The sequence below is a fragment of the Protopterus annectens genome, chromosome 2.part0, assembly GCF_019279795.1.
Source record: "Protopterus annectens isolate FY-2018-M chromosome 2.part0, PAN1.0, whole genome shotgun sequence".
NCBI classification, from domain to species: Eukaryota; Metazoa; Chordata; order Ceratodontiformes; family Protopteridae; genus Protopterus; species Protopterus annectens.
Window position 1 is genome coordinate 1,254,833,662 of NC_056728.1, and position 13,409 is coordinate 1,254,847,070.

The window sequence follows — 13,409 nt, forward strand, 5'->3', positions numbered from 1 at the left end:
CAGAATATTGTGGAACAGCCATTTGTTGAACATAAGGGGCACTTCTTCTGCTTAGTTGTATCTGTTGGAGCACTGCAGTATTCACTCAAGACCTGTAGCCAGATATTTGCAATGTGTGCCACGTTGCATAACATGGCTATGTGGAAATAGCTTCAGCCCTAGGGAAACATCTCAGCAGGGCCCATCATACCCATTAGAAAAGACAGAACATACAGTCAAATGAGGAAAAGGCAGCAGTGGGACCTTATGCAAGGCAGGTATGGGTGCATTACATTATGGCACTGCTGTTCACAACTATGGTCCATAACACAGACAGCAGTGAATAAAATGATACATGCACTATCAGACTTTGTATATACTATAGAGTGTATGGACTGGGCTCATTTGGCATCATACTTTACCTTATGGACTCAGATTAGCAAATGGGCAGAGTGCAGCCATTATCCTCATTATTGCACAGGTGCTGGGGGGGTGCACAGTGACAGGTGCTTGCAGTGTTATTATATCTTACATTCCAGAACCATGGGAACTAGATATGTTATTCAGGTAGTCTGGTAACAGGCTGTAGAGAGTCAGGGTTTACTTCCTCCACAGGCAGGGGTCAGCTACCATCTCATATGAATTGATAATGTGTACTGGGGTGGCATGCTGTCTGAGGACCTGATGATGGCCATGTCATGGGCAGTGTAGAACTACAGGGGCATGTTTGTGAATGTGTGTGTGTGTGTGTGTGTGTGTGTGTGTGTGTGTGTGCATACAGATGGTGTGTCTTGTGTTGACAGCCAACAGACGTATGGCTTCCCTGACCAGTATGAAGGCCATTTGTTGTTACAGAGCTCTGTCAGCCCACAGGGTCAGTAGTGGTGTGGAACTATGCATGGACACATCAATGGATACCACATTAGCCAACAGCGACCAGAGCAGTACCACCTGCTTCCTGTCCCTGTACTCACTATAGCTATGCAGGTGCTTCATGTCATTCTGCAGGCCACACAATACAGTCTCCATCTCCACAACAGTGTGTGTAGCAGCTGTCAGTTTCTTGATTACATACCTGTCTACATGCACTTAGTGCCAAATGTTGGACTCTGGTCAAGGACAAACATACAGTCATAGCGGTGTCAGGCTGGGGACTCCTGCATAGCCTTGGTAAGATTCACAGTTACAGAGCTTCCACCAAGCACTGGTGATGCTGGGGTTTGACCCTGCTCCTGCTCAGGCACCTCATATGTGAGGGATGTGTATGAGGCCAACACTGTTAGTGTTACTGACAGTGCTACTGTGTTATCAGACCATGCCATATGCACACTGCCATCCTCATCAGCCACAGCTGACCTGTTGAAATCAACATGTGCTATACCCTTGGAAAAAAAAACAATATATCACTGGCAGCATTACATTATTTGAAACCCCTATACTCATCACGCATACTGTTATATGACAGAAACTGTGAAAACCTATATGGATGTCTACACAGCTTGCTGTGCAAGGCATTGCAGATGCAGATGATGGGTTCCCAGAAGACAGATATGAAGAAGTCTATTAGAATCATAGGTTCATAGGTGTTTACTAGACTAATAACTACAAGGGCCTTTTTAAGCCTAGCCATGCATCCCGAATCTCTGACAAGTTTTGATACCCTTGATAAGTATAAGCAGGGGCTTAGGAGATGAAACAGTTACAAACAGGGGAAAGGGAGATGAACCATTTACGGCTTAAATAAGTTTTGCCTCACATGCACTGCATTGTACTAAGTGGCAGTGTAATGGCTAATACTGACTTGAAGCATTTCCTACAGACACTCACACAGTTATCACCAGCTCAGCATCCACATCCTGGTCAACACTGGGTTTGAGGGTCTGCTTTCCTTGTCCAGACAGGGATTACAGCTCAGAGAACCTTTTCTGTGTTGATGTTCCCCCTTCTGAGGTGGACAAATCCCTGGCAATGTCTCTGCCTATTCTTGGAATGCAATATCATATGTATTACACTTCCCTAAACTTCTTGTGGACTCCCATTCTGACCAACCACAATGCAGGTGTATTCTATTAATCTGTGTCACACTGTACCTGAAAAGGCTTGTCCAAGGTGCCTTTGACCATGATGCCTGTTCCATCTGTGTGGAGGACCTGCTGTAATAACTTGTTTTCCTGAGTGGAGAGATTTTCCACCTGTTTTCTCTCTCATGGGCCCATGGAAAGTCATGTACACCTGCAGCTTACACGAGTGCGTGTGTGTGTGTGTGTGTGTGTGTGTGTGTGTGTGTGTGTGGCTGACTATGAATGTCCCGCAAGAGTGTACACTGTCCCCGATCCCATAAACTGCCTATTTATCTGTCTCCTGTTGTGCTGTGACCCATCATCCTTTTTCCATACATACAACAGCTATGGGCTTGTCATCATGAAACCCCATCCAAGTGATTTGCTATAGTTGAAAAGTAAAGAAAATCTCTTTTTTTAACTAAAACCTGAGTGCTGTAGCACTCCGTGTGGGCAGGGTATAAACTGCAGCAACTGTTTTCTGCATTTGTAGCAAGCAGTTTGCTAGAGTTTGAAAGAATTTTTTTAACTAAAACATGAGTGCCATAGCACTCTGTGTAAGCAAGGTATGAACTATAGCAACTGTTTGCTACAGTTTAAAAGAAGAAATCTTTTTTTTCATCAAAAATGCAGAAGAAGGGCCAGGGGCAGGGCCCAGTAATGGGACCGGAATGCCTGGGACAGGTGGGAGAGTGGGGGTGGGGAGTGACAGTAGAAGGAATGGCATTTTTTTCACACGTTACTGAAAGAGCTCAGGGGGAGGGGTGTAGATGGTAGATCTAACTGTAATAATATGATGGCTATAGTACTTTTTAATTTTTTTTTTGCTCTTCAGTGGAAGAGCTGCCTGGGGACATACCTACCTCCCCACCTCTTAGTGCAAAAAATCTTGACAAAGCCTGACAAAATGAGAGGAAAGAGGCCCAAAAATAGGGACATATTTTAAACATTGCTCGTATAAATGTAGAAAGTTGCTAGAGTAACAGGGTTTGTTTTAACATGCATTTTCTGAAGGATTTGAAGACTGAAACTCAAATGTATGTCATTATTTAGTGACTTCAGTTCTCAGATAATCATAGTGATTTGCCAGAAAATCAAAAACATTATGAGAAATAGACCAAAAATGTGAGCCAAAAATCTGGACATTCTGTGAAAAGCTGGACAGTTGAGAGGTATGGCTAGAGGACTTTGTTCTAAACTGATTGGCTAATTACAATGAAGCACTTTTTTTGCTCTTCATATGAAGAGCTGCGAGTGGGGGTATGGCATTGGTTTGTGATACTAGCACTGGGAGCTGGTTGAAACAGCTATGCTTCTGGTGCAGGGTTATATTACCAGGTGGCTTGTTAATCTCTGTATGCCCATTTTGCCTGTTTCAAAACTCAGTGCCCTAATGCAGTAAAAGTCTGATTACATGGTTGCTCCTATTAGTCCAGAGTCTCACAAAATAGTGTCACATTTTTTTTTTCACTTTAGTTCTGGTCTCATACCTCTATGTTATGCTACTGAGGGAAGTTATTGAAGCTGCCTCTGAGTCACTATCATAAATCAACATGCTATCAGCATAGGCTGTGCTATCCTGCTCATCTTTGCCCATGTGTTCAGGCATGACATTTGTAAAGTCTGTAGTCTTGTGGTTCTGCACTACATACCTATTTTGTAGCATCTCACTGCACTGTGAGCCACATCACATAATGTCCAAGTGTGCATCCACATGCATGATGCTACCAGTTTTACCCTTGAGTAGATTTGCCTAAATGACCACTGCTGCTTGAGGCACTGGGAATAGTAGAGCTCCTCCTTGTTGCCTGATGGAGAGCAAGATGTTCTTGTTCTTCTTCCACAGGGACTTCCAGGAGCACATGCTGGGCAAATACAATGGCCTTTTGTACAAAGCAATGGTTGGCATGAGGATGCCAGGATAGCGAGTGATGCCAGGGCATTATCCTTTCTGATGAGCAATGCAGATATAATTGTAATGACCTACAGTGGCATCTCCCTGACCTGCTTTGCCAGTGGGAAGCAGATGTTAGGGCCAGCCAGACATACTCTTCCTGTTTTTCTAGCTCTAACACTGCACTAAAGTGCATTATACTTTTGTCTTACATCAATGAAGTAGCAGAGAGAAAGAACACTACAGGTAGTGGGTTGTTTATGCCATGGGAACTAATTTACTGTAGATCTTTAATAGTTAGTGTAACATATGTGCACACCGATTCTTATTCTTCCCTCTGCATCCACAGCCTAGTCAACAGTGGGTGTTAGGGTTTGCCTCCCTTCTTCAGACAGGGAGTTGTAGCAGTGTCAGTAGAGCAGGAGTGGACACATCAGCCTGTGCTAGCCTCTGGGATGCTAGTGGGTGCAAGGGCTGCCTCTCAGTAGGCTTTAGATGTAATTCTACTGAATGTGACATGGAGGACTCACTGGTATGCTCTGTGGCCACTACTCAGGAGGAAAGTGGAGGCTCCCCTTCTGTTACTGGCCTAGAGCTGTCGGCTGTGGTCATCTCGCATCACCTGCACATGCTGGTGGTGTTGACTAAGATGCACTGCAGATGGATGCTGTCCTCATATCTGTGGAGCCTCTCCTGGCACAGGTGGTTGGGTTGCATGAGCAATATGCCCCTAACGTTGGGCCACCAGAGACCTGTATATGACAAGACCATGAAGGTGATATAAGTGTATTTATATTGGCTCCTTGGCTGGCATGGCATGTGCCATAAACCTTGCCAATTTTACATCTGTATGTTCCCCAACCTTGTGCCCTACCACCCATACCTTGTTTCCCAGTCAAGTCTCCTTGTCACCAAGTGTTCTATCTTCTGCCTGTATGTGTCCATCTACTGTTGTCTTTACTCCCACCCTTTTGTGTCAATACAGCCCTGTCTGTTTATGCTTGCTTTTTATATTTGTTTGAGTACTGCTGCAAATTTCCATGCTCCTTCTCTCTCTCAGTCCATCATTCCTCACTACCATCCCTAACATCCTCTTTTTATTTGAAAACTGGGAACCTTTCACACAAAACATGTGCCCTTCTCCCCATCCCAGTTGCTCATTATGGTTACAATTGCTTGTATTTCCCCTTTGCTTACTTTCCTGTCTCCCCGTTTCCTCCTCATTTATATGAAAAATGGGGTTGACACTTGCTGTGCTGCTACTCCTTGGTCTGTTTGTCATTAGGCATGTGGCATCAATTAGGAGCTTTGTTACACAAGAGTGAATCACATGCGCATTGATAGTGTAACTCCTCCCCTTTGCCTGCATAATGGCACTCGTCCTATAATGCAGCTCCACTAATTTCATTTAACTGAATAGCAGTGCTATGCAAGCCCTGAATTATACCTAAGTCGTTGTGGGCCATGTCAGGCTGTGGGATTTTTGAAACTTAGTGCCACACAGCAGTGAAACACTTGTCTATGAATCTCAGACACAATGTGATATAAAACAGAACTAGTACTACATATCATATACTTTCTGCAGGGACCATACAGATTGCAACAGTAAAATTAAGAAAAGGTAGACGCTCATTTTTGTTTACTTTATTTCATAATTATACAAGTGAATTGTGCCATCTCAGATTCTTTTCAACCATTATTTGGGCCAAAAGGCTATGGGTAAATTCAATATGCTTTTGTCTTTTCACTGTGCATGATAAGGTTAATTTTACAGATCATAATCAGGAAAGGTATTCCTCCATTAACTACACAGAGATAATAAAATATATAAGATACCGCTATCATGGACAAAAGTAATGCATAAATGGTAAGAAAGCACTGTATTTCACACAGAAGGTGGGTCTTGTACAGGCATACTTATAAATATATATACATATAAATCTATCCATCCATTCATAAGCCCTTTTCCCCATTTTTACATATGGGGTCAGGGTGACACTTCAACAGTGACAATCATCTAGAGCCAGGTTTACACCACCTAGTGGCTAGCCCTGCTATGGTAGTTCATACACACCACACTCCCGCATGCACAGCTATGGCCAATTTAGTGTCCAGTCCATTTACTGTATGTTTTTGGAATGTGGGAGGAAACCTACACAAACACAAGGAAGACATACAGACTCCACACAGAAGGCACCCCAGCCAAGAATCGAACAAGGGAGCCTTACAGCAACAACACTATTAGCTGTACCACTGTGCTGCACTATACCTAAATCCATATCAATGTACATAATCTACACACACACACACACACACACACACACACACACACACACACACACAAACACACACACACACACACATATATATATATATATATATATATATATATGAATATATATATATATATATATATATATATATGTTTGTAACTGTCTATATATCGATATGCATAACGTGTGTGTGTGTGTGTGTTATGCATGTATATGTTGAACTAGCATATAGGAGACAGCTCACTCTCCCAGCTTGTTTATTTTTCACCCCATGGGAATGTGTCTACTAGGTGAGCAATGGGTAAGGGATCACTGGTCAGAAAGGAAAAACTAATGGGAAAAATCTTTATTCCCCTACTTGACCCCTTCTGCCAATTCTGTTTTTTTTTGCTTGCATACTTGCTGCTCTCATTTCCCTTACTAGAGTTCTCTCTGCCTCCTTGTGCATAGCCTTCTTTAGTTCCCAGCCCTTTCTGTTCTAGTTCCCAGCCCATTCTATTTTATTTCTTGTATGACCTATCTTTTCTATAATTGTTAGCCTTACATTTCTATGTAGCAACATTGATGCTCTCTTCCTTTCATTTTTGGCTTCTCAAATCCTTGTCCAAAACCTTGAGTACTACATTCCTGACTCCTTTCATTAACATGTTTGCTCTCTTAAATTACCTCTGGATCCCTAACTCATCTTTGACCCTCTTTCCCAGCTCAGAGTAATATATTACATTTAAATTATGCACTACCATTGTTGTATTTATAGTCCTTCTCTTCCTCTCATGCTAAACTACTTGTGGCACAATCACTGTCAACTAAGAGGACCTTCATGGTGGCATCCATAACCCACTCTGCTTTAGGGACGCATGTAGAAGTTTATTTTTCCTTACATGAGCCAGCACTAGACAGCTGATCTCCTCATTGTCCAGGACTTCAATAAACGCCTGCTTCCTTGTAGTCTTTTGCTGCTGACAGGTTTAGATTCATCCATGAGAATAATCCCGTTTATGCTTCCCACTCTCTTATTTGCCAGAGCTCATGTTCCTGCCTTGATTTGTCTGCAGACTAAACTACTGTTTGATCCACCAATATTCCACTCCTCATATTAGGATCTGTCCCTGCCCAGGCCATCACTGCCTTCATGGGATGGTGCTCCTCTTTCTCACAGCCCCCATGTTTGATTCCCTCCTTTATGTAGATCACTGAATCAATCCTCTCTCTCTCTCTCCTCTTTGCTAGCCCTGAATAAATGGTGTCTAGGTATTGCCATGTCGTACTCATTTTTCACTGGACAATATCTCCCTGATGCCATCAATATTTACAGTCCCCTCCTGTGACTCTGCCTGCAGTTTTCCCATATTTTTAATTATAATGCGTATACATTACAGTAAAACTACCCACCCAGGTTCTCAGTCAGCCTTGATTGTTAACGAAATGTGGGAAAGGATGAAATGTACATTTTATTAAAAAAATACCCTACTCTTTTTAAACATATTATAATTATATTATTATACATATTATGTATAATTTCTTTTTATCTCTCTCTTCTATGCTAACAATACAGTTGCATAAAAATATTAATTTCTTATGTATACTGCCAAATGTACTATGTTTTTGGAAATTGTTAAAGGTGTTATGCTGTTAGAACACAGAGTGTTATGTGTGTAATGTATTATTATTATGGAGCTTTTCTCCCCGGGCCTCCACTGAAAACGAGCTTTCGGGCCCAGTGGATTTCGCCGGTTATCAAACTGGAAATAAATAAATAAATACTATTATAATCTTACACAAACAGCTTTCCACAAACTAGCAAACAACAACCATACCCCATCATAAGACACAATATGTCATCACAGAACTAGGTGGATTACGTAATAATATGCAATTTCTCTTTTGGCATGTGTGCAGAGTACATGAGTGTCCAGCTGCTCATCACACATCAGTAAGAAATGGAAAAGAGGACAGAGCAGTGTGGCTATTGTTCTGACATAAACAAACAAACAAGCAATAAATAAATTAGTGTTATTAACTAAACCTCTCAACTGTCCATGATTTGCTCTGTCTGAATTAATCCGCCCCAAAAATGATGACTTTTGGAGAAAAGGTGGTGAATTATGCTTAATAAATAATGACAATAATTAGAGTTGTAGACTTTTTTACTTCAGAAAATGTATATTAATTCACATTGTCTTATTCTGTCAATCTCAGGTTAATAGTACTAATATTTTAAAAGTGTCCCTGATTGCCTTGCCCTGATTATTTATGGATTTGCCCCTGATTCTTTGGCGATTTATCTCTAATTCATTGAGAGCTATGTTCAATATTACATTTAATTCAAGCATTTCTGTATGTTCTGATTTTTAAAAGCACAAATTAAATGAAATGTAAATCTTAAGATCAATATGATATTGCTGTTGAAGGTTTAATATTTTGACACAGCATCCTGTGCAGAAAGTTCCCAACTATATACTCATGTGGATGTGGTTGCAACACTTAAAGCTAAAAGGAGAAAAGCATCAATTTGTTTTCAATGGCTCTAACATCAGCTTAATATTCCATTCCTGTTTCTTGTCTTTGAAGTGAAGATGCCATAATGGTGAATCATGATATCGCAAACACCTCACTCGTATTATAACTATCTTGCTCTCCACAGCATTTGCAGCATTTGCATTTTGGGCATTTGCGGGCAAGATGGCAGGCTAGGCCCACAATGGCTTTCATCCTTAACTAAAGCAGAAAGAGGAACAGAAGAAACAATGTTTAAGCAGCCAGCTGTTTGACTCTGGCTCTGATTTTTTTTCACTTCAGTCAAACTGCATGAAGCAAAGCAGACTGACCATTAAGAAGATTTCCACTGATATCAGGTTACAAGATGCAGCTACATCATTAAAATCCACAGGGCTAGCTGGGAAAAGGGCACATTTTATTTCCTCTGTGTGTCTGCCTCCTGTGAATCCTTAGATGGGAAATGTAATAATTATAGCTCAGCCTTCTTGCCAGTTTAATCGTAGCTAAACTGGTGTTACTCTATAAGGTTTAGTAACCAAAAAAATAAATAACAGGTAAGAGAAAGGCATCATTTATTTGGCCCTGCATAAAAAAGAAGATTATTATAAAATGCACATGAAAATATACTGCAGTGTTCAGTGGGCTTAACACAGGACCATGTTATACTAGTGCATTTTAATATCAGTAATAAATATTGCTTGAGTTTGCATTCAATGATAAAAGAAAAACAGAGAATTACAGAAGCAATGTGACCATGTCAATAGTATTTTTAATGTTTTATTTTGTGGGATGCATCTGTTTTAATATTTTGTGCTTATGTCTGATTCTTATATTTTGAAATGAAAGTGATTGCATTTTCAAAGGTACCCAGAGTGATTTCTTTAAATCTTTATGTGTAAGCAAGCCAGTTTTTGCAAATGATATGCTTTATTTTTGCATGTAGGTAGTTCATCATTTCTAAGATCAACATATTATTTCATTTCCAGATAATGTATTGATGTTGTGCAATAACAGTGCTTGTGATTTCATAGCTGTGAAATGGAACATTCCAGTTATAGCTTCATACATTGAAGTTCTAATCTTGTTCTATAATGGTTACATACACTTTTTGCTGTTACTTCTGCTGGGATTTTCAGAGCTGGTTTCAGAGTGACTGTCTTCTGTGCTGGAGGTAAATGCAGGATTCACCAAGCCGAGATCCTCTGTCAGTACAGTTACAGCAGCAGATGACGAAATCTCTGAAGGAACAGTGGCTACCGTCATGTTAGAAGTGCAGTCTGTATTGTTGTCATCCTGGAACCATCTCTTCTTGTCTCCAGAAAGGCCATAATGGGTAGCGCCTTTGCACCTAATCCAGAGGGAAAAAAAGGGAAAGGTATTTCTTAGATGGAGCACTGTCAGACATTGCCATTGGTGCTTAAGGTATATTCTTGTTTTAGATGCTGATGATTGGAGTAACATGAATGAATGATAAACAGCAGCAATTATAACAAACATCTGTTTAACATACACGGTGGTATTCTCTGAAGAACCTTTACAGGGAAATGTCCTATTAAGGCTCACTAGTGACTAGAAAGCTGCAGCATACAGCCTGTTTACTGCTAAAAGGTTCAAGTGAACTGAGAATGAAGAACAAAAATGGCAAACGGACATCTGTCTTTTGTCATGCTGCTGCTTTGTATATTACCTGCGTATTCACATATTAAAAACAGAAAACAGTAACAAAACAATGAAAAATGAAATTATAAGGAAGTTTAAAATGTGAGGAGTTATGAAGATGTCCAGACTGAGTGTTCTGTTTTTCCTGCTATTATTTATTTATTTATTGTCATTTGTTAACCGGGTTAGTCCAACTGGGCTTCTGGCCCATTTTCAGTGGAGACCCAAAGAGAAAAGCTCCAAAAAATTGCATAATAGTACATTGATTGCATGCAGAAGTATAGTACTAACATAGCTGAATACTGTAAAAAGAAGGATTTACAAAGCTGTTAATAATAACAAAGTTGAGTACAGAAAAGAACAATTACAAAGCTGTTAATACATAATATTGTATAAATTAGAGAATATACATGAAGTTCTATCATCAACATTTTTTTTTCTAAGTTAGAGAATGGTGTGTAGAAAATTGTGAGACAGGAGAGGGAGACTAGGTGGGTTTATGACAAGAGCAAGTCTTGGAGTTAACTAGAAAAGTTTTTAGTTCATTTTTAAACTGGATGTAGTGGGTAATGGACCGTAAGCCAAGGGGGAGTTTGCTCCAGGCATTGGTGACAGTATGTTTATAGAGTATTTTTCCAATATATTTGTTTGGTTGGTATATGTCTAGTAGCTGCTGGTTCGCTGTACGGAGGGTCAGGGATGGAGTATAGGTGGAGACTAAGGGTGAGAGAGATGGACAGAAAGAGGGTTTGTAGAGAATAGAGTGTAGTATTTGAAATTGAGATAGAAGCAGTTGTTGGGGGAGTTCTAGCCATTGGAGAGAGTTTAATGCAATACAGTGGTGTGTGTTGTATGGTGAGTTGGTGATGAATCTAGCTATTTTGTGATAGGTTTGTTGGAGTTTATTCAGGGTGGTGACTTGAATGTTGGTGAGAATGGGGGCGGCGTAAAGGAGGGAGGGGAGGAGGAGTGCCTGTCCAAGTGTCAGTCTAGCCTCAGGGGTGAGAAAATTTTTGTTTCGATAAAGTAGACCTAGTTTTTCATGTGTTTTCTTTATGCATTGGTGTAAGTGGAGGTTGAATTAAAGTTTGTCATCTACTATGACCCCAAGTAGTTTTGTATGGGTATCAGGTTGAATAGTTGTGTTGTTCGAGGATTTGATGAAAAATGATGATTTATGATGAGCAAGAGATTGAGGAAGGAAGAGCAGGAGCTTAGTCTTTTTGGGGTTTAGAATCAATTGGTTGTCAGACAGCCATTGCTCAGTGGAAAGGGAAGCTTGTTGGGTTAAGGTATGGAGCTTGGAGATGTTGTTGGAGACAGATATAAGTGTGGAGTCATCAGCATATTGTATGAGGGAAGACTCTTTGCAGGAGATAGACAGATCATTGGTGAATATATTAAACAGAAGGGGACCTAAGATGGAGCCTTGGGGTACACCAGTGGGTGTAGGAAGGAAGGGAGTGATGGATGAGAGCCATCTGATGGATTGTTGCCTTCTGGTTAGGTAGCTGGTGAACCATGCTAGGGAGGATGTGGATAGGTGTAGATTTGAGAGTTAGGATAGTACTAAAGGATGAGAAAACAGTATCGAAAGCCTTTGAGAGGTCAAGGAAGAGACAAGAGACAAGCTTATTGTTATCCATTGCCTCTGCAATAGTGTGAGTAAAGGAAAGGAGGGGAGTGGTAGTACTGTGGTTGGGACGAAATCCATGTTAGGTGGGGGTGAGTAGGTTGTGTTTGATGAGGTGGTTAAGAAGCTGTGTGTGAATACATTTTTCTAGTATCTTAGAGAGGGGGGGGGTAGAATGGCAATGGGTCGGTAGTTTGTGGGGTCAGTTGAGTTCCCTCCTTTATGTAATGGTATAGTGAAGGAGGATTTCCACAAAGTAGGAGCAGTTGATTCAAGAATTGATCTGTTTATTAGTACAGAGACAGGGTAGGCAATAGAGTCAGCAGCAAGTTTAAGGAAGGTAGGTGGTAGTTTGTCTGTGGAGGCAGAGCAAGGTTTGAGCTTAAGAAGTAAAGATTTAATAAAAGAGGTAGAAATGAGCTGAAAGGAGAACTGAGCTGAGGTTTGAGTGTTGGGTGCTGTAGGTTGTAAAGTTAAGTTTGGCTTAGTGGGTATGAGATTCTGGATGGTATCAATAAAATGTTTGTTTAGGAGGGGAGCAGTTTCTTCAGGAGATGAGTCTGGGTAGGGGGAGGGGTTAGAAGGTCTGCCTGGGTAGAGGATTTTGTTCAGGGTAGAGCAGTATTTACGAGGGTTAGATGAGTTGCTTAGCTGTGCAGAGTTGTAGTAGGATTTTTTTATCTAATGTAGTATTTTTTTTGATAGGTTTCTTAGTTGTCTATATTTGTGAAGGAGGGGGAGTTCTTTTGTTTTAGTCCAGGCTTTCCAAGCACTGTCCCGTTGTTTCATTAGTGACTTTGTTTCTTTAGATAGCCATGGAGCAAAATTAGATTTAATTCTGATTTTCCTAGAAGGAGCTAGGGAGTCTAGAGTATTCAGAAATACTTACAGCATCGTTTAGTTGGATTTGTTTTAGGATGGTCCAGTCTATACTAGAGAGAATAGAGTTGAATTGAGTGGTATTGAAAGTGGATAGTTTCTGACAGCCTCTAGTTAGGTGTGGTTTTGGTGCTGGAGAGTAGTATCTTAAGATAGAGGTAGGGAGATGGTCCCTAAGGGAGTCAGGTAAGGTGGTGGGATTAGGGTAGTATCTTGAGATAGAGGTAAGGAGATGGTCACTGAGGGAGTCAGGTAAGGTGGTGGGATTATGGTAGTATTTTAAGACAGAGGTAGGGAGATGGTCAATAAGACAGTCAGGTAAAGTGGTGAGATTAGGGTAGTATCTTAAAATAGAGGTAGGGAGATGGTCACTAAGGGTGTCAGGTAAAGTGGTGGGATTATGGTAGTATTTTAAGATAGAGGTAGGGAGATGGTCACTGAGGGAGTCAGGTAAGGTGGTGGGATTATGGTAGTATCTTAAGATAGAGGTAGGGAGATGGTCACTGAGGGAGTCAGGTAAAGTGGTGGGATTA

General features: G+C 40.8%; 1 protein-coding gene across 2 annotated transcripts in view; it reads right to left on the reverse strand.

The window, feature by feature from the left end:
- LNX1 (ligand of numb-protein X 1) overlaps positions 1-13,409 on the reverse strand; it is a 1,086,042-nt gene that overhangs the window by 565,351 nt on the left and 507,282 nt on the right. For both annotated transcript variants that reach the window (XM_044061422.1, XM_044061424.1), the window contains one exon: positions 9,809-10,053. In XM_044061422.1, the coding sequence (XP_043917357.1) occupies positions 9,809-10,053 (245 nt within the window). The remainder of the gene's footprint in view (positions 1-9,808; positions 10,054-13,409) is intronic.